Below are 20,899 nucleotides of genomic sequence, written 5' to 3'. Positions count from 1 at the left end.
GATGTATATTGTTTTTACTTTTGTTTATTAGTTTTTGTGGAGTATTTCTTATGCATAAAACTTGCTGCAGAAGCCCAATATATCATAAGGATAAAAATAGAGTGAATTGAGCTGCAGGAACTCCAGATGTCCATCCTGAGCCTTCTGCTTCTACTAAGTGTTAGGCAGTGAGAAAAGAGAGAAGATGCATGGTTCCCAAATATTCCCTAAGGAGCACCAAGAGAGCGGGTAAGTAGGGACACCAAAAGAAGTCACCGGAAAGAAGAGAAACGGCGACCCAACAGCTTGAACAGCTTAAAAATAGCATGGCACATGGGAAAGGACCACACCAGAAACACCCACTTGGGCACCAGCTGATGGAGCCTGCTGATGTGCATTTAGTGGGACAGGTAAACCCACTGTGAAACTGTGACAAACAAAGACTGTAACAGGTAGGAACATGACACCAGGGGAACAAAACCAGGGAAAAGCTAGCTGTGCCTGTGTCAGCAAACGCTTCCAAGTGGGGTCAGGGGGGTTCTCTAAGCATTGCTTGGAACTCTGCATTCAGTGGCAGGAGAGAGGGCATTTCTGGCAGTGAAGCTATTTTTTTCTTCAGGCCAGTTCCTCAGAACATTTTAATAGGAAAAGGATAAGACAAGCCTCCTGTATCCCACACACCAATCTGGGTGGGGTATGATATCTACAGGTCTGGAAAAGGAAACCGGGATCAAAACACCTGCCAGTGGGACACTTACTTAAGGGAGAAATCCGAAGGTCCAGTCTCCCGGTGACTAAGGAGGACACAGAGTAAAGATCGATTTGAGATACATTTAGGAAATTCATTTAGGAGAGTATCTACATGACATTCTTCCCCAACAACATGAAGCCAACATATATTCTTTGTCAGAAAATACTTTCAGAGGTAGAAAAGTAGCAAGAATGAAGCGAGAAAAGCAGTTTATAGAATTACTTCTCCAGAACCCATCCATTCTCTCCTCGGTTTCACCGCAATTGACATATCAAGCCTCGTGTAAAAAGAAAGAGGACTTACAGACAGAGTTTTTATGGCTACTGTCCTTGCTGGGCATCATCTTGACTCCTCTTGACTTCAGTTCAATTGCCTTTTTCACTGAAAGAAATCAAAGAAAGCCATTAGTAGGTACGACTCAAAGAGATCCCATAAAGTAGTGCTTTATGCTCACAGCATTTACAGTCGTGACTGCTTGCCTACCAAGCTCTGGAAAATGGGACACGTTCTAAGAGGTTAATGATGCAAAGAAAATGAAGTATAAGAGCTTGTGAATAATTAATGCAAGGCTATCAAACAGCAAGATCATATCTTGTAACCGCAGTGACAGAAACTAGAAATAATATGCGATACAGTGTAACTTCTCCATCTGAAGTCACTCACCAGTAGCAATGGCCAGTCTAGAAACCATGATCATTCTCCAGGTGCTCAAGGGGATTGCTCTCTCAGTGTATGTGCGGTGACTATGCAGCTTTCTAAATCTGCTATATTCACGATAATTTGTAGACACAATTGAAAGTTGCTCATTTATTTATTCACATAGTTATCTGACCATGAAAAGTTTAGCAAATATGCATTGATGGGGAGGAAACATGGGAAAGCATGTTCTGAGTGCTGGGGATAAAATATTCAATAAAATGTTAAATAAAAGAATGCCAATCCTTCCAGATGCTTATTACCTATAGATAATATTTTTAAAAAATCATCTATGAAATTGATTTCTAAAGTCATAATTATCAGGTTTAAATTTAAGTAACTTTATTATTCTAGATCCTACATCAGACATTTAAAGAAGTTCTAATTTTCTGGTCATTTCTGGGGAAAAAAAAGTGAGGAGACATTTATGAAGAAACTAGAAAATAATATTTTAATTTAAACAATTTAATGTTTTAAATATTAAAATTGTATTCTTTTTAATTAAATTAATAGTTTAATAATATTTATAATAAATAAATGTAATATTTAGTTTAAACAGTAATGGTTTATATAAATGAGCCTGGACCTAGAGTACCTGAAAGCATGCAGACCTGACTTTGAATCTTTGCTAACAACTCGTTAGCTATGTGGTCTGGATAAGTTACTCAGAGTCTGTTAAACTATCTGTAACGTGGTGTGCCATGGTTAGCTTTATGTGTCGACTTGACTGGGTTACAGACTTTCCAGATACTTGATGAATAGTATTCTGGGAGCTTCTGTGGGAGGGTTTTTTTGAATGTGATTAACATTTAGATCAACTGGGACACATGGTTGTCTCAGTCAGTTAAGGGTCTGACTTTGATTTCAGCTCAGGTCATGATCTTAGGGTCAGGGGATTTTGAACCCCATGTTGGGTTCTATGCTCAGCATGGAGTCTGCTTGGGATTCTCTCTCTCCCTCCACTGCTTCCGCCATTCTAGATAGATAGATAGATAGATAGATAGATAATCTTTAAAAATTTACTCAACTGAGTAGAGCAAATTGTTCTTCCTAATATGGGTGGGCCATATCTAATCAGTAGAAGGTCTGTATGGAAAAAAATGCTGACATTCTCATGAATACGAAATAATTCTTCTTGCTTACCTGCCTTAATTTTGAGATATTAGTTTTTTGTTTTGTTTTGTTTTCCTACCTTAAAATTCCAACTGAAACATCAGCTCTTCCTGGGTCCTGAGTCTACCAGCCTTTGGACAGGGGCTACACCATCAGCTCTCATGGTTCCCTAGCTTACCCACTCATTGTACAGGTCTTGGGACTTCTCAGCTCCCATAACTGTTGAGGTCCAGTTTCTTATTAAAAAAAAAAATTACATGCAACTTATTACTTCTGATTCTCTGGAGATTCCTAATACAATAGGATGCTGATATCAAAAGCAGAGTTATTAATGCTGTGCAGGAAGGTTTAGATGTTCAGTGTAACAGATGTCCCTGAACATAGTAGACTCAGTTTATGATGGTGTTTGCTATTACTTTCCTATCTCCAGGGTCACATGTTTGCCCTAGCTGTGGCCCCAGGAATTATCCTCTGGGATTATCCTTCCGTGGCTCATATCAATGAACCTCTGTTCCTTCTCCACTCTGCCACCATCTGGCCACACTATTTTCCAACCTTCTGGCTATCAGGTCTCTGCAGCTCTGTTTCTGAGTCCCACCTCCCACTTTTCACCTCACTCTTCACAAGGACATTAGCTGCCAGCTTACATTTTGGGAACCATCTTCAAACGCTATGGTTTTTAATTCTCCCACAACTCGGGTATGTCTTGTGCAGAACTTTACTCATATTAGAACGCCAGGAAACCAAGGCTCACAGATTTGTAGAACATGTACAGGGGGAAGATGTGTGACTTGGATACAGATCTTCTCACTCAGGACCCAAGAGCCCCCGTGGGCTCGGCCAGCTTGAGTGTGGAAGGCACGAAGGTAAAGTCCCCTAACAGGAAGGAAGCTGACCATGGAAGACAGCCATGCCCTTGGGCTTCAGAATCACCAGAGTGTCACCAAAGTTGAAGGAAAAGGATCGTTTATGGATACTTTTACTTTTTTGTTTTTCTTTCTGAAATGGGATAAAAGCTGATTCTCCATCATTTTCCACCTCTCCCTTAAAAAGAAAGATTTTACATTTGAGGAGACAATTCCTCCATGTTGGCACTGACAACACCTTTTTAGGTAGAAGGCACCTTTGCAAACACCTCCCCTGAGGAGGGAATCACGGGAAGCTTCTTTGGAAGAAACGGAGATAGCCATTACCAGAGTGCTGGCCACTGAGCAGATCCAGGATTGGGATTTAGGAGTGGACAAGACAAAGCTGCCATCAGATGGGTAGAGTGAGGGGTGGCAGCTTTCACCAAAGCTGAGATGCACAACAAGCCTAGGTAAGATAGGGTGGCAGGCACCAGGAGTCAGTCTTCTCCGCCCACTCCCTCCTCATCCGCCCTTCTGCTCATCCTAATCTCCGTGTGGCGGGAAAACGAGCTCTGGCACCTGCTCTCATCACAGTGCTGGTGGCAGCAGCGATTGTGTCCGTCAGACTCCCTGCAACAATGTTTTAATTTGAACTGGTGAATGCCTCCGTGTGCGTCACCCATCATAACCACTGTTTTGTGCCAAAATAACTTTGTCTTGAAGTTACTCAGGAGAGAGGCAGTGAGCGCACAATAAATAACAGACAGGGATCAATGGGAAATAGTAACAAACATAAAACTAAAGCAAACGTCACCCAGATAAACAGACAGAAAAAACAGGACTCCACGCACGCAGAAAGTATGGAGAAATAAAAAGAGTAGCTTTCATGATACAATAATGATGTCTAAATATCCGGGACCGATCTGGGAGTTTGATGGATTCTGGAACTTTGCCAATAAGTCTATGTAGTTGTGTGAAGCTCAATCCACCAAGGGTTTTTCCTCCAATAAAATGGTGACGCGCAGCTGATGCCAATGTGCTCCACTGAGTCCCGATTTACGACAAATTGCTGGTCTTCCGATTGCACGGCACTGGCTCCTGGCAACATTGTCAAGAGAAGGCGGCTGACTTGCCCACCCTCCAAGGGTCCCTCCTCTCGTGGTGCTCTCTTTGCCTCCACCCAGGGTCCTCCTTCCCTCCCCCAGTCCCCCACAGACCTGAACCCAGAGTTCCTCTGACCAGGAAAGATGCAGGGGGTGAGGGAGAGAGTAGGGCAGGCAGATGGGGCTTCTCCAGAATCATGGCTCTCCCAGGACAACCTCTGCCAATAGCCTAAAGCTGTTCACAGATTTAAGTGTTTACCCCATTTGCTCTCAATTCTTAGAAGGAATCACAAAATCACACTTCCTGATTGGTAACAATACTAATTCCTGGGTCAACTTCAAGACGTATGGAATCAGCAACATTGGAGATAAGCCCCATCTTCAAACTTCGTATTTTTAGCAACCTAGTTTTGCTTTGTTTTTCTCTTTTTGCTTTGTTTTCCTATCTCTCCATTAGTTTGTTTTCTTTTGGGGGGTCAGGGAAGGCAACTGGATAAATGCCAAGGTTCGAGCCTGAGAGTCACGGTCGGCCTCCCTCGGACTCCAGTCACCGTCAGCCTCCCTCAGACTCCAGTCACCGTCGGCCTCCCTCGGACTCCAGTCACCGTCGGCCTCCCTTGGACTCCTCCTCAGTGATTCAGACTCCACGCCTCAAACAGATACATCCGTCCCCCCTTTCCTATAAGGAAATTTAAGCAGGTAAAACTCTAGCAACAATAGTTGCAGATGAAGCATAGGAAAGACTGAGAAGGAGCACCGGCAAGGATGTGTTATTTTGTTTCATATGTTCACTCTTTTTGTTTTTTCTTTTACTCTAATCTGTCAGGGTCAGGATAAACCTCACTTCTGTCATTTGGAGATTTGAGAGAATCACCCCCATAATGAAATGCCAATGGCTTTTCATAACCACGTTTAAGGTGGCAGAAAGCTGAGACATAAATACGACTGTTCCTTTATAATGCAGCTGCTTTCCCTATCCGTTCCAAAGGGAACGTCCTTCCCGTCCTGCGTCCACAACTGCTTCCTAATCAAGCTCGGTCGTGGATGCTTCCCAGGTTCCCTCCCCTGTCCCTGGCAGGGGACATCACAGAGGTGCTCATGCTTATTAGACCTCTACTGGGAAGCCAAGTCATATCTTCTAAGACTCATATCCCCACAGCTTCCAGTGCCTAAAACGGCGCTTTACCTGTCAGGAAGAGCTCAGATCATTTCAAGTAAGTAAAAGAAGTGCAAAATGATTTCAAAAAATTAATTTACTAAAGTCGGGACCAGGAACCACTGAGAAATCTTAACCAACCAGAGAAGAAATTGTTTCGTGCATACACATCAACCATGGACACATCTGAGGAACTCAAGGTTTGCAATAAAAAATATAAACCCTGTTAATTGCACTTATTATTGACTCCGGGGATTATCATAATTCATTAGTTTTATTAATTTAATATAAATGTATATATAATATATATAGTAATATAAAAGACTTAAGTTTCTAACATGTATACAAATGAAGCTATAGAAGCTTTCTTATCGTCAGAAATATTCTTGTTCTGTTCATCTTGCAATTATTTAATCAAAAGGTTTTTATTAAATCTGATAAGTAAGCAATTATCTCCTATAAGCTATTAATCTTCTGTATCTATGTTGTCTTTTCATATTTTCCCCTTAGTAAATATGATTTATTTAAAATTTCATTTTTATATCAATTTATTCTTGAATTAATGGCAACAGCATTCTTTTTTTTTTCTTTAATTGGGTAGTGTTAGTCACCATACAGTGTGTCATTACTTTTTGATGTAGTGTTTCATGATTTTTCGTTTGCATGAAACACCCAGTGCTCCATGCAATCTGTGTCCTCCGTAATAGCCATTACCAGGCTCACACATCCCCACAGCACCCTCCCTTCTAAAACTGTTTGCTTCCTGGAGTCTATAGTCTCTCATGGTTCATCTCCCACTCTGATTTCTCCCAATTAATTCTTCCCTTCTCCTAATGCTCTCCATGTTATTCCTATGTTCCACAAATAAGTGAAAACATATGATAATTGACTTTCTCTGTTCTCAGCAGAATCTCCTCCAGTCTCATAAAGTCGATGCAAAAGTTGGGTATTCATCCTTTCTGATGGCTGAGTAATATTCCATTGTGTATAAGACCCACATCTTCTTCATCCATTCACCTCTTGAAGGGCATTTTGGCTCTTTCCACATTTTGGCTATTGTGGCCATTGCTGCTATGAACACTGGGATGCATGTGGCCTTCTTCTCACTGCATCTGTATCTTTGGGGTAAATACCCAGTAGTGCAATTTCTGGGTCATAGGGTAGCTCTATTTTTCATTTTTTGAGGAAACTCCACACCATTTTCAAAAGTGGCTGCACCAATTTGCATTCCCACCAACAATGTAAGAAGGTTCCCCTTTTTCCACAACCTCTCCAGAATTTGCTGTTTTTCGCCTTGCTGACTTTTTCCATTCTAACTGGTGTGAGATGGTATCTCAATGTGGTTTTGATTTGAATTTCCCTGCTGGCTAATGATGATGAAGGCTTTTTTATCTATCAGCCATTTGTATGTCTTCTTTGGAAAAGGGTCTGTTCGTGGTTTTTGCCCATTTTTTTTATTTGATTATCTGTTTTTTGGGTGTTGAGTTTGAGAAGTTCTTCATAGATGTTGGATATCAGCCCTTTGTCTGTACTGTCATTTGCAAATATCTCCTCCCATTCTGTGGGTTGCCTCTTTGTTTTCTTGACTATTTCCTTGGCTGTGCAGAAGCTTTTTATCTTGAGGTAGTTCCAAAAGTTCTTTTTCCCTTCTTGTGCATGGGTTAGATTCAATTTGTTTTTGAGTCTCCAAATCTTTAAGGTATAAAGACAGTTTTTATATTCAGGATTTTTCTATTTTTTTGAGTGAGGCTTGGATGGCTATGTATTTCCCCCTTAGGATCACCTTTGTCATATCCCATAGGTTTTGGATCAATGTGTCTTCGTTCTTATTGGTTTCCATAAATTGATTAAGTTCTTCTTTGATTTCCTGATTGACCCAAACATTCTTGAGAAAGATGGTCTTTAGCTTTCAAGTGTTTGAATTTCTTCCAAAATTTTCTTGTGATTGAGTTCTAGTTTCAAAGCACAGTGGTCTGAGAATATGCAGGGAATAATCTTAATCTTTTGGTATCAGTTGAAATCTGATTTTTGACCCAGTATGTGACCCAGTATGTGATCTACCATGTCAACTTGAGAAAAATGAGTATTCTGTTGTTTTAGGCTGGAATGTTCTTATATATCTATGAGGTCCCTCTGGTCCAGCGTGTCATTCAAAGCTCTTGTTTCCTTATTGATTTTCTGCTTAGTTGATCTGTCTGTTGTTGAGAATGGAGTTTTGAGGTCTCCTACAATTAATGTATTATTACCAAGATGTCTCTTTATTTTGGTTAACAGGTGGCTTATGTAGTTCGCTGCTCCCATGTTGGGGGAATAGATATTTACAATCGTTAAATCTTCTTGTTGGATAGATCCGTTAAGAATGATATAGTGTCCTTCTATATTTTTAACTACAGTCTTAACCTTTAAATCTAATTTGTCTGATATGAGAATTGCTACCCTAGCTTTCATTTATAGTTTGTTGGCATGAAAGATGCTTCTCCATCCCTTACTTTCAGTCTGGATGTATCTTTAATTTCAAAATGAGTCTCTCGTGGACAGCATATGGATGGATCTTTCCTTTTATCCAATCTGCAGTGCTGTGCCATTTAATGGGAGCATTTAGGCCATTCACATTGAGAGTGATTATTGACAGATAAGAATTTATTGTCATCATGTTGTCTCTGAAGTTCTTGTTTCTACAGATTGTGTCTGCATTTCTCTGTTCTGTGTTGCTCTTGGAGTCTTTCTCCTTTTATAGACTCCCCTTTAGTATTTCTTGCAGGGTTGGCTTGGTGGTCACATGTTCTTTCAGTCTCTGCCAGTCCTGGAAGCTCCTTATTACCCCAACCACTCTGAATGATAGTCTTGCTGGATAAAGAATTCTTGGCTACTTATTCTTCTCACTGAGTGCCCTGAATATGTCTTGCCAGGACTTTCTGCCTTGCCAGGTCTCTGTGGATGGGTCTAAAATTATTCTGATTATTCTGATGTTCCTCCCTCTGTACTTAAGGAATCTCTTTCCCCTAACTTCCCTTAAGATGGCTTTCTTGGTTCTCAAATTGACAAGTTTTACTATTACATGCCTGGGGATTAATCTCCCCTCATTGTTCTTGGGGGTGTCCTCTCTGCCTCTAGAACATGATTACTTGTTTCATTCCCCAGATTAGGGAAGTTCTTGGCTACGATTTGGTCATATACACCTTCTAGTCTTCTCTCTCTCTCTCCACTCCCTCAGGGACCCCAATAATTCTGACACTGGAATGTTTCATGGCATCATTTATTTAACGAATTCTATTTTTCCTGGATTCTAAGCTGCTTGCTTTGTTCCAGGTCACCTCCTGATCCCTCTTTTCTATCCGTTTGTCTTTAAGATCACTAATTCATTCTTCTGACTCATTTACCCTAGCTGTTAGAGCATCTAGATTAAATTGGATCTCATTGATAGCATTTTTAAGTTCTGCCAGATCTGCTCTCACTTCTGCCCTTAAAGAATGTATGTTTCCATTGATAGTTTTCTCCAGCCTGACTACTGTCTTCATAACTGCTACCCTGAAGTCTATTTCTGACACCCTGCTTAGATCCATAACCATTAGATCTGCTGGAGAGGCCATTGTCTCTGGATCTTTTCTAAGCTGGGAATTCCTCCTCCTTGTCATTCTGTTGAGTTGTGGTTGAGAAGATGTACAGCTGAAAATATCAACCACAATCCAGGCAAGGTAAACCCTGAGAAGGTTCAGAGCAATCAGAAGTCACCACCAGAAAGAAAGAAAGAAAGACAGGCAGACACAAATGAGCCCCGAGAGTAAGATTTATAAAGTACAAAAACAAAAACAAACAGAAAGACCGACAAAAGTAAAAGAAAAAAAAAAAAAAACACAAAATAAAAAGGGGGGGGATGACAGGAAGGTGGTTATAATCCCTCAGATGTGGGTGAGGAGGGGTATTTCAGTCCTTCCTGGATGTATCTTGTTATCTGTTTTAGAGAACTCAACTTTCCAGAGATACAGGGAAATTAAAACTGATATATATATACATATATATATATATAATTGAATAGGGATAAAAGGACTACATTGAAGCTTATATCTATATCTAAAAAAGAAAAAAAGTCTGTGTATGAAAAAGTTCAAGTTAAAATGTTACGATGCAGTATGTTGTAACAACATTTGAAATGGTAAGTAGGCAAGAAGATAAAAGAACAAAAATCATGAAAAATAATTTAAAAAATAGAGAGCTAGATTGAATCTAAAAAATATATAGGCTATGAGGCAATACCAGGAGCTTAATATTCTGTTTTCCCATGCTGCTGGGGTTTTAAAGTTTCATGGGGACCCTGTGGTTGTTGTCCTCTTGTTCCTTCAACTTGTCTTCTGGTGGGGGTGGGGGAGTGCTGCATTGTTTTTCAGTAAGTCCTGACTTAGTTTAGCTGTCTTGCTCCTTACCAAGGGGCTGGGCTCCGTAACTAGCTTTTCATGCTTCTGTTTTCTGGAGGCTTTTGTTCTCTGTCAGCTTTTTCCACCGTTTTGGAGAGTCGAGCAAAGTAAACTGCTCTGCCCAAACCTCCGCCCCAGAGAGAAGCCTCAAGCTGCTCCGCTTTGAATGGTCCAGAACACACAGACTCCACCTCTGCAAACCCTATTGAACACTGTAGCCTCGCAGAGGTGGTATGCACTGCCCACCCCCCGCCACATCTCAGAGGTTGCCCGAGGCCCTCGCTCATCTCTGCAACCCCCTACTACCAAAACCATGAGGGATGCTGGTCCCAGTGATCCCGGTTCCAGCGGCTGCTGTTCCTGGGACCGCTGACTCAAGCCCAGGGCGGCTCCTCTCAGCCACGGCAGCTGCCAGCCCCAGGGACCACCAACTGGAGCCCACATCAAATGCCCGGGTGGTGGTGGCGGATGTAGCAAAGGCAGCCCTGGTAGCTCCGACAGCCACCAGCCCCAGGGACTGTGGACTTGAGCCTGCATGGGCGGCGGCGGCTATGGTCTGTCCTGGGACCGTGGGCTTAGGTCCACACCTGTGGCCGCCCAGAATGAGTCCTTATGGCCCCTTCTTCTTTTTCAGCACTGTTGTCAGTCCCTTCCCTTCTTGCAGCCACCGGTCTCCAAACTAAGGCGGGTCCCCAAGCACAGGGACTTTCGCACAGGAGTGTTACCCCAGCAGCTGGCTTCTGGGGCTCCCTCCCCCTTCTGTCTGTCCCACACTCGCAGATCCTCTGTGCCTCTCACTGAGGATCCTCTGCCCCCACAGACATCCAGAAGTGTGTGACCTTACGTTGTGGCTGACTTCATGGGGGTCCAGAGTGTGCTGGGGGAGTAGCTAGCTCAATTCAGGGGACCGGTTGAAACGGGGTGTCCTACTCCTCTGCCAACTTGCCACAGTCCAGCAACAGCATTAAAAGAGATTGTGCCCCGGAGGGAGGAGTCAAGATGGCGGAGAAGTAGCCGGCTGAGACGACTTCAGCTGGCCGGAGATCAGCTAGATAGCTTATCTAAAGATTGCAAACACCTGCAAATCCATCGGCAGATCGAAGAGAAGAACAGCAATTCTGGAAACAGAAAAACAACCACTTTCTGAAAGGTAGGACCGGCGGAGACGTGAATCCAAAGCGACGGGAAGATAGACCCCGGGGGGAGGGGCCGGCTCCCGGCCAGCGGCGGAGCAACCGCGCACAAAATCAGGACTTTTAAAAGTCTGTTCCGCTGAGGGACATCGCTCCAGAGGCTAAACCGGGGCGAAGCCCACGCGGGGTCAGCGTGGCCTCAGGTCCCGCAGGGTCACAGAAGGATCGGGGGTGTCTGAGTGTCGCAGAGCTTGCAGGTACTGGAACGGGAAAGCCGGCTACAGAGACAGAGCCGACAGTAAGCTCGCAGCTCGGGGTGACCTTGAACCGGTCGCAGGCTCGGTGAGCTCGGAGCGCGGCCGGAGGTCAGGCAGACGGGAGTAACTGGGCGCTGTTCTCTGAGGGCGCACTGAGGAGTGGGGCCCTGGGCTCTCAGCTCCTCCGGGCCGGAGACCAGGAGGCCGCCATTTGTATTCCCGTCCTCCGGAAGTCTACGGAAAGCGCTCAAGGAACAAAAGCTCCTGAAAGCAAACCCGAGCGGATTACTCACCCCGGCCCCTGGTAAGGGCAGTGTAAGGGGCAGACACTTGAGAATCACTACAACAGGCCCCTCCCCCAGAAGATCAACAAGAAATCCAGCCGAGACCAACTTCACCTACCAAGGAGTGCGGTTTCAATACCAAGGAGAGCAGCAGAATTCCAGAGGAGGAGAAAGCCAAGCACGGAACTCATGGCTTTCTCCCTGTGATTTTTATTTATTTTTTTAGTCATGCAGTTAATTTAATTTTTTTTTCTTTTTTCTTGCCTTTGGGTAAATTTTTTTTTTTTAATTTTTACCCTTTTCTTTTTTAGTGTTTTTTAACTAGTTTATCTAATATATATATTTTTTCTTTTTTATATTTTTCTTTATTCGTTTTCTTTTTTAAAAATTCTTTTCTTTTTTTTTTCTCTTTTTTTTTCTTTCTTCCTTTTTGAACCTCTTTTTATCCCCTTTCTCTCCCCTCACGATTTGGGATCTCTTCTGATTTGGTTAAAGCATATTTTCCTGGGGTTGTTGCCACCCTTTTAGTATTTTACTTGCTCCTTCATATACCCTTAACTGGGCAAAATGACAAGACTAAAAAATTCACCACAAAAAAAAAGAACAAGAGGTAGTACCGAAGGCTAGGGACCTAAACAATACAGACATTGGTAATATGTCAGATCTAGAGTTCAGAATGACAATTCTCAAGGTTCTAGCTGGGCTTGAAAAATGCATGGAAGATATTAGAGAAACCCTCTCGAGAGATATAAAAGCCCTTTCTGGAGAAATAAAAGAACTAAAATCTAACCAAGTTGAAATCAAAAAAGCTATTAATGAGGTGCAATCAAAAATGGAGGCTCTCACTGCTAGGATAAATGAGGCAGAAGAAAGAATTAGTGATATAGAAGACCAAATGACAGAGAATAAAGAAGCTGAGCAAAAGAGGGACAAACAGCTACTGGACCACGAGGGGAGAATTCAAGAGATAAGTGACACCATAAGAAGAAACAACATTAGAATAATTGGGATTCCAGAAGAAGAAGAAAGAGAGAGGGGAGCAGAAGGTACACTGGAGAGAATTATTGGGGAGAATTTCCCCAATATGGCAAAGGGAACGAGCATCAAAATTCAGGAGGTTCAGAGAACGCCCCTCAAAATCAATAAGAATAGGCCCACACCCCGTCACCTAATAGTAAAATTCACAAGTCTTAGTGACAAAGAGAAAATCCTGAAAGCAGCCCGGGAAAAGAAGTCTGTAACATACAATGGTAAAAATATTAGATTGGCAGCTGCCTTATCCACAGAGACCTGGCAGGCCAGAAAGAGCTGACATATTTTCAGAGCACTAAATGAGAAAAAACATGCAGCCAAGAATACTATATCCAGCTAGGCTATCATTGAAAATAGAAGGAGAGATTAAAAGCTTCCAGGACAAACAAAAACTGAAAGAATTTGCAAACACCAAACCAGCTCTACAGGAAATATTGAAAGGGGTCCTCTAAGCAAAGAGAGAGCCTACAAGTGGTAGATCAGAAAGGAACAGAGACCATATACAGTAACAGTCACCTTACAGGCAATACAATGGCACTAAATTCATATCTCTCAATAGTTACCTTGAATGTTAATGGGCTAAATGCCCATGTCAAAAGACACAGGGTATCAGAATGGATAAAAAAACAAAACCCATCTATATGTTGCCTCCAAGAAACTCATTTTAAGCCCAAAGACACCTCCAGATTTAAAGTGAGGGGGTGGAAAAGAATTAACCATGCTAATGGACATCAGAAGAAAGCAGGAGTGGCAATCCTTATATCAGATCAATTAGATTTTAAGCCAAAGACTATAATAAGAGATGAGGAAGGACACTATATCATACTCAATGGGTCTGTCTAAAAAGAAGATCTAACAATTTTAAATATCTATGCCCCCAACATGGGAGCAGCCAACTATATAAACCAATTAATAACAAAATCAAAGAAACACATCAACAATAATACAATAATAGTAGGGGACTTTTAACACTCCCCTCACTGAAATGGACAGATCATCCAAGCAAAAGATCAGCAAGGAAATAAAGGCCTTAAATGACACACTGGACCAGATGGACATCACAGATATATTCAGAACATTTCATCCCAAAGCAACAGAGTACACATTCTTCTCTAGTGCACATGGAACATTCTCCAGAATAGATCACATCCTCGGTCCTAAAGCAGGACTCAACCGGTATCAAAAGACTGGGATCATTCCCTGCATATTTTCAGACCACAATGCTCTAAACCTAGAACTCAACCACAAAAGGAAGTTTGGAAAGAACCCAAATACATGGAGACTAAACAGCATCCTTCTAAAGAATGAATGGGTCAACCAAGAAATTAAAGAAGAATTGAAAAAAATCATGGAAACAAATGATAATGAAAATACAACGGTTCAAAATCTGTGGGACACAACAAAGGCAGTCCTGAGAGGAAAATATATAACAGTACAAGCCTTTCTCAAGAAACAAGAAAGGTCTCAGGTACACAACCTAACCCTACACCTAAAGGAGCTGGAGAAAGAACAAGAAAGAAACCCTAAGCCCAGCAGGAGAAGAGAAATCATAAAGATCAGAGGAGAAATCAATGAAATAGAAACCAAAAAAAACAATAGAACAAATCAATGAAACTAGGAGCTGGTTCTTTGAAAGAATTAATAAAATTGATAAACCCCTGGCCCGACTTATCAAAAAGAAAAGAGAAAGAACCCAAATAAATAAAATCACGAATGAAAGAGGAGAGATCACAACTAACACCAAAGAAATACAAACTATTATAAGAACATACTATAAGCAACTCTACGCCAATAAATTTGACAATCTGGAAGAAATGGATGCATTCCTAGAAACATATAAACTACCACAACTGAACCAGGAAGAAATAGAAAGCCTGAACAGACCCATAACCAGTAAGGAGATTGAAACAGTCATTAAAAATCTCCAAACAAACAAAAGCCCAAGGCCAGACGGCTTCCCAGGGGAATTCTACCAAACATTTAAAGAAGAACTAATTCCTATTCTCCTGAAACTGTTCCAAAAAATACAAATGGAAGGAAAACTTCCAAACTCATTTTATGAGGCCAGCATCACCTTGATCCCAAAAGCAGACAAGGATCCCATCAAAAAAGAGAGCTATAGACCAATATCCTTGATGAACACAGATGCGAAAATTCTCACCAAAATACTAGCCAATAGGATTCAACAGTACATTAAAAGGATTATTCACCACGACCAAGTGGGATTTATTCCAGGGCTGCAAGGTTGGTTCAACATCCGCAAATCAGTCAATGTGATACAACACATCAATAAAAGAAAGAACAAGAACCATATGATACTCTCAATAGATGCTGAAAAAGCATTTGACAAAGTACAGCATCCCTTCCTGATCAAAACTCTTCAGAGTGTAGGGATAGAGGGCACATACCTCAATATCATCAAAGCCATCTATGAAAAGCCCACCGCAAATATCATTCTCAATGGAGAAAAACTGAAAGCTTTTCCGCTAAGGTCAGGAACACGGCAGGGATGTCCATTATCACCACTGCTATTCAACATAGTACTAGAGGTCCTAGCCTCAGCAATCAGACAACAAAAGGAAATTAAAGGCATCCAAATCAGCAAAGAAGAAGTCAAATTATCACTCTTCGCAGATGATATACTATATGTGGAAAACCCAAAAGACTCCACTCCAAAACTGCTAGAACTTGTACAGGAATTCAGTAAAGTGTCAGGATATAAAATCAATGCACAGAAATCAGTTGCATTTCTCTACACCAACAACAAGACAGAAGAAAGAGAAATTAAGGAGTCAATCCCATTTACAACTGCACCCCAAACCATACGATACCTAGGAATAAACCTAACCAAAGAGGCACAGAATCTATACTCAGAAAACTATAAAGTACTCATGAAAGAAATTGAGGAAGACACAAAGAAATGGAAAAATGTTCCATGCTCCTGGATTGGAAGAATAAATATTGTGAAAATGTCTATGCTACCTAAAGCAATCTACACGTTTAATGCAATTCCTATCAAAGTACCATCCATCTTTTTCAAAGAAATGGAACAAATAATTCTAAAATTTATATGGAACCAGAAAAGACCTCAAATAGCCAAAGGGATATTGAAAAAGAAAGACAATGTTGGTGGCATCACAATTCCGGACTTCAAGCTCTATTACAAAGCTGTCATCATCAAGACAGCATGGTACTGGCACAAAAACAGACAAATAGATCAATGGAACAGAATAGAGAGCCCATAAATAGACCCTCAACTCTATGGTCAACTCATCTTCGACAAAGCAGGAAAGAATGTCCAATGGAAAAAAGACAGCCTCTTCAATAAATGGTGCTGGGAAAATTGGACAGCCACATGCAGAAAAATGAAATTGGACCATTTCCTTACACCACACACGAAAATAGACTCAAAATGGATGAAGGACTTCAATGTGCGAAAGGAATCCATCAAAATCCTTGAGGAGAACACAGGCAGCAACCTCTTCGACCTCAGCCGCAGCAACATCTTCCTAGGAACATCACCAAAGGCAAGGGAAGCAAGGGCAAAAATGAACTATTGGGATTTCATCAAGATCAAAAGCTTTTGCACAGCAAAGGAAACAGTTAACAAAATCAAAAGACAACTGACAGAATGGGAGAAGATATTTGCAAAAGACATATCAGATAAAGGACTTGTGTCCAGAATCTATAAAGAAGTTAGCAAACTCAACACCCAAAGAACAAATAATCCAATCAAGAAATGGGCAGATGACATGAACAGACATTTCTGTAAAGAAGACATCCAGATGGCCAACAGACACATGAAAAAGTGCTCCATATCACTCAGCATCAGGGAAATACAAATCAAAACCACAATGAGATATCACCTCACACCAGTCAGAATGGCTAAAATCAACAAGTCAGGAAATGACAGATGCTGGCGAGGATGCAGAGAAAGGGGAACCCTCCTACACTGTTGGTGGGAATGCAAGCTGGTGCAACCACTCTGGAAAACAGCATGGAGGTTCCTCAAAATGTTGAAAATAGAACTGCCCTATGACCCAGCAATTGCACTATTGGGTATTTACCCTAAAGATGCAAATGTAGTGATTCAAAGGGGCACGTGCACCCGAATGTTTATAGCAGCAATGTCCACAATAGCCAAACTATGGAAAGAACCTAGATGTCCATCAACAGATGAATGGATCAAGAAGATGTGGTATATATACACAATGGAATACTATGCAGCCATCAAAAGAAATGAAATCTTGCCATTTGCAACAACATGGATGGAACTAGAGCGTATCATGCTTAGCGAAATAAGTCAAGCGGAGAAAGACAACTATCATATGATCTCCCTGATATGAGAAAGTGGTGATGCAACATGGGGGCTTAAGTGGGTAGAAGAAGAATCAATGAAACAAGATGGGATTGGGAGGGAGACAAACCATAAGTGACTCTTAATCTCACAAAACAAACTGAAGGTTGCTGGGGGGAGGGAGGTTGGGAGAAGGGGGTGGGATTATGGACATTGGGGAGGGTATGTGCTTTGGTGAGTGCTGTGAAGTGCGTAAACCTGGTGATTCACAGACCTGTACCCCTGGGGATAAAAACAAATGTTTATAAAAAATAAAAAAAATTTAAAAAAAAAGAGATTGTGCCCCATCGGTTTTTGGCATATTTTCTGTTTAGAAAAAACTAAACTTGGATTATCTCAGAGTTTTGTCAATGTTTTTTGAAGAGAAAAATAAATGTTTTGAAAGTAATTTATCTTGAGGGATCCCAGTGGTTTGCATGCTTTTATTATAAAACTCACTTTTCCCCCAAGAACATTTATATCCTAATTTTTAAAAAATGCTTTCAAAATATTCAATTGCTTCATTAACAGATCTAATCACCTAGCACCACCAGCCAAATGTTTAACATTTCTTCATGAGATTTCACCATTTATAATGAGTGCTCAAAATTCAAATTAGTTTAAATTAAATTTAAATTAGTTCAAAATTCAAATTAGTTTAAAAACACATTAAAAGATTTTTATTATTTATTTTTAAATTTTTTTTTAATTTTTCTTTATTTATTTATGAACTTTATGTATTTGACAGTAAGAACAACCAGGGGAAGCAGCAGGGGGAGCTAGAGAAGCAGACTCCCGCTGAGCAGGGAGCCTGATGTGGGACTTGATCCCAGGATTCTGGGACAATGACCTGAACTGAAGTCAGACACTTAAACAACTGAGCCACCCAAGCATCCCTAAATTTTTTTTAAACTGCAAAGCAAATGCATCTGGAGTTAAATAACCGAAGTTTCACTAAATATGTAAGTATTCACTCAGTTTCCTGTTGTTAATTATGGTTCATGCGGACAGCATACAGTAATTACGTCTGTTACCACGGAGGACGGAGACGTTCTCCTGTCTCAAATCAGAATGTCTACACCCAGTCCAGAGCTCAACACCAAAAGCACTGTGCCATCATTTCCCTCCTTTTGCATAACCTTTTTTTTCCTTTTCTGCTGGATCAATTACACTCTCATGCTGTTTTGCTTTGCTTCCCATGATTATGACCTAACAGAACGAAGGAGCAGCAAGAAAGTAAGCATGCAGAGACTGAAGAGCTTCATGGTCCACACTCCCCTACAGAGGCCACCGTCCCTGTTTTGTCATTTCTTGGGGAGCAGGGAGAGGAAAGTCCTCAAATAAACGGTTATATTGATACAGTGTTTCCCTCCCTCCCCTTACCTGCTGGACGAGTTCCATGACCCCAGGGGATGCCTAAAATGCTGGCGGGCACAGAACCCTGTCCAATCTATGATTTCTCATGCACGCCTATATTAAAGTGTAATTTATAAATTAGGCGCTGTAGGAGATTAACAAGAATAACTAATAATCCAATAGAGCAGCTATACCTATATAGAGTTATGTGAATGTGCTCCTTCTCTCTCCCGAAACATCTTATTGTCCTGTGCCACCCCTCCTGTGACAGGTGAGATGAAAAAATGCCCGGGTCGAGAGACAAAGGGACACGACTGACCCAGGTGTTGTGACCTAGGTGGCTGCTGATGTTCTGAGGGGGCCTCAGGAGGGGAACCTCTGCTTCCCACTCAGCTCCCCAGGGGACTGAGGCCAGAAAGCCAGGCTCCAGAGAAGAGGGACTGCTGTTCCCCCTTCCGCCCTCCCTGAGTCTGAAATCAGTCCTGAACAAGGTGAGCTCTACCTTCCCTGTCGCTAAACCTTCTGGTCATTTCTCCACTAGCACATCCCCACTGTAGTGGTGACCGTCAGCTCCTGCTGCACACAGGGCACCCACACCCCCAGAGCCCTGCTCTCCGGGCTGTTTCCCTAACCCACTGGCCATCCTTGTCCCTAGGCTTCCTGGTTTATCATCTTGTACTTGAAATTTCCCTGTGAATCCCTTGGCCACATACCCAAAAGAAGTACTGAGTTCGTGGACTAAAATATCATTACTGTTATGTTATTGATACTGAATATTTTGTAAAATCAATACACGTTTGACACTACACAAAATGCTGTATATACATCTTGTGCGTCGCGTCACGATGTTGTAAGGGTTCCGCTACGGTTACAGTCCTTTCCTCAGTTGTGCAGCTTGACAGGTGCTGCTCTTCTTGGAGCTGAAATCTGATTCTGGAGCCAAAGCTGCCTCCTTTATAGATTACGCCACTTACTTTAACCACTCTGTAGATTTCAAATTTTTCTTGTTATTTTATCTATCATAACATGTAATACTTAAATATTTGTATATTAGTACACATATCTTTTTTTAAGGATATTTACTTATTTGTCAGAGAGAGCATGAGTACAAGCTGGGCAAGTGGTGGAGGGAGAGGAACCCACAGGCTCCCCCCTGAGCAGGGAGCCCAGTGCAGGGCTGGATCCCGGGACCCTGAGATCATGACCTGAACCAAAGGCAGACACTTAACGGACTGAGCCACCCAGGCATCCCTAGATGTGTCTTCTTAAAACATTTAAGTTTTCAAAATCAGAATGTGATTTGCTTTTTAAGTAGTTACTGAAGAAATCTTTTAATAAATTTGTATGTTAGTTGCTTAAACTTCAATGTCTGTTAATAACAATCCTGTTACAACGACAGGTATGCAGTGAGCCACGTACTGTTAGTGTTCCTTTTCCATAGGATACATTTACTTATGACTGAGTCATATGCAGACATGGCAGAACATTTGGGAAAACCTAACAATTATCAGAAAGAAAACAAAAGTGACTGAAAAGAAGCATCTAAAGATGACCATTCTTTTCACTTCTAATGTATTTATTTCCAACCCTATCTTTATGCATTGCATATGTAAGTAGTTGGACTATAGAGGTAAAAACACATATGTGACATTTACAGAATACAAATAACACTGTCAATACATTTTTATCTGCTTTTATGACTGCTCTGAGCATTTTTCCTTGTCATTAGTTTATGTTTTAAACCAGACTTACTGAGGTCACTGAATAGTTTTGAAAAACTAGTTTTGAAAAAAAATGCTTTCCATATATTTAGTTCCTTTATGATCAGACATTAGCCTTTTCTCACTTCTTACAATTGTATTTAATACCAAAACCCTTTTGACCATATCAGCAAGCTCTGACCACTTTCCTGGAATAAACTGCTAGAATTAATATTCTTCAGTCAAAGCTCTTAACCTGTAGTATTAAACTGATTTTTAGAAAAACTGTATCAGTTAATTTCAGCAGTTTATTTAGGAATATCTTGACTATAGCACTTTTGCCAATGTGGAATTTTAGCATAAAAATAAAATGTTTACTAAGTTGGCAGTTAAAAATGGTATCCATTATATATGCATTTAAATTAATGAATATGCTTATTCATTTATTTTTTGAGATAAATCTTACTATCATTATCTCTTGGTCCATACATTATTTGATGGGAAGCTTGTTACTACTATATATAGAATATATATTATATGTGCATATATACATACTACTATATATATACCATATATATACACACACACACACACACACATATATCTGTGTGTATGAGTGTGTGTGTGTGTATTGCATATGTAATTATGTACTTCCTTGTAATTTAAGTTGTCAGGGAAAAGAACATTCAGGATTTAATTGGACCACATTGGGATTGAAAGACTTTTTCCTTAGCTCTGTAGTG

General features: G+C 41.1%; 1 protein-coding gene across 2 annotated transcripts in view; it reads right to left on the bottom strand.

Moving 5' to 3' along the window:
* The window catches only part of CSMD1 (CUB and Sushi multiple domains 1), a 1,947,613-nt gene that overhangs the window by 661,632 nt on the left and 1,265,082 nt on the right, over positions 1–20,899 (bottom strand). For both annotated transcript variants that reach the window (XM_059156007.1, XM_059156008.1), the window contains exon 7: positions 1,034–1,111. In XM_059156007.1, coding sequence (XP_059011990.1) covers positions 1,034–1,111 — 78 coding nt within the window. The remainder of the gene's footprint in view (positions 1–1,033; positions 1,112–20,899) is intronic.

This window comes from Mustela lutreola, chromosome 18, assembly GCF_030435805.1.
Source record: "Mustela lutreola isolate mMusLut2 chromosome 18, mMusLut2.pri, whole genome shotgun sequence".
Lineage (NCBI taxonomy): Eukaryota > Metazoa > Chordata > Mammalia > Carnivora > Mustelidae > Mustela > Mustela lutreola.
The sequence above is the reverse complement of the archived record's forward strand: the minus strand, read 5'-3'. Positions and strand labels throughout refer to the sequence as shown.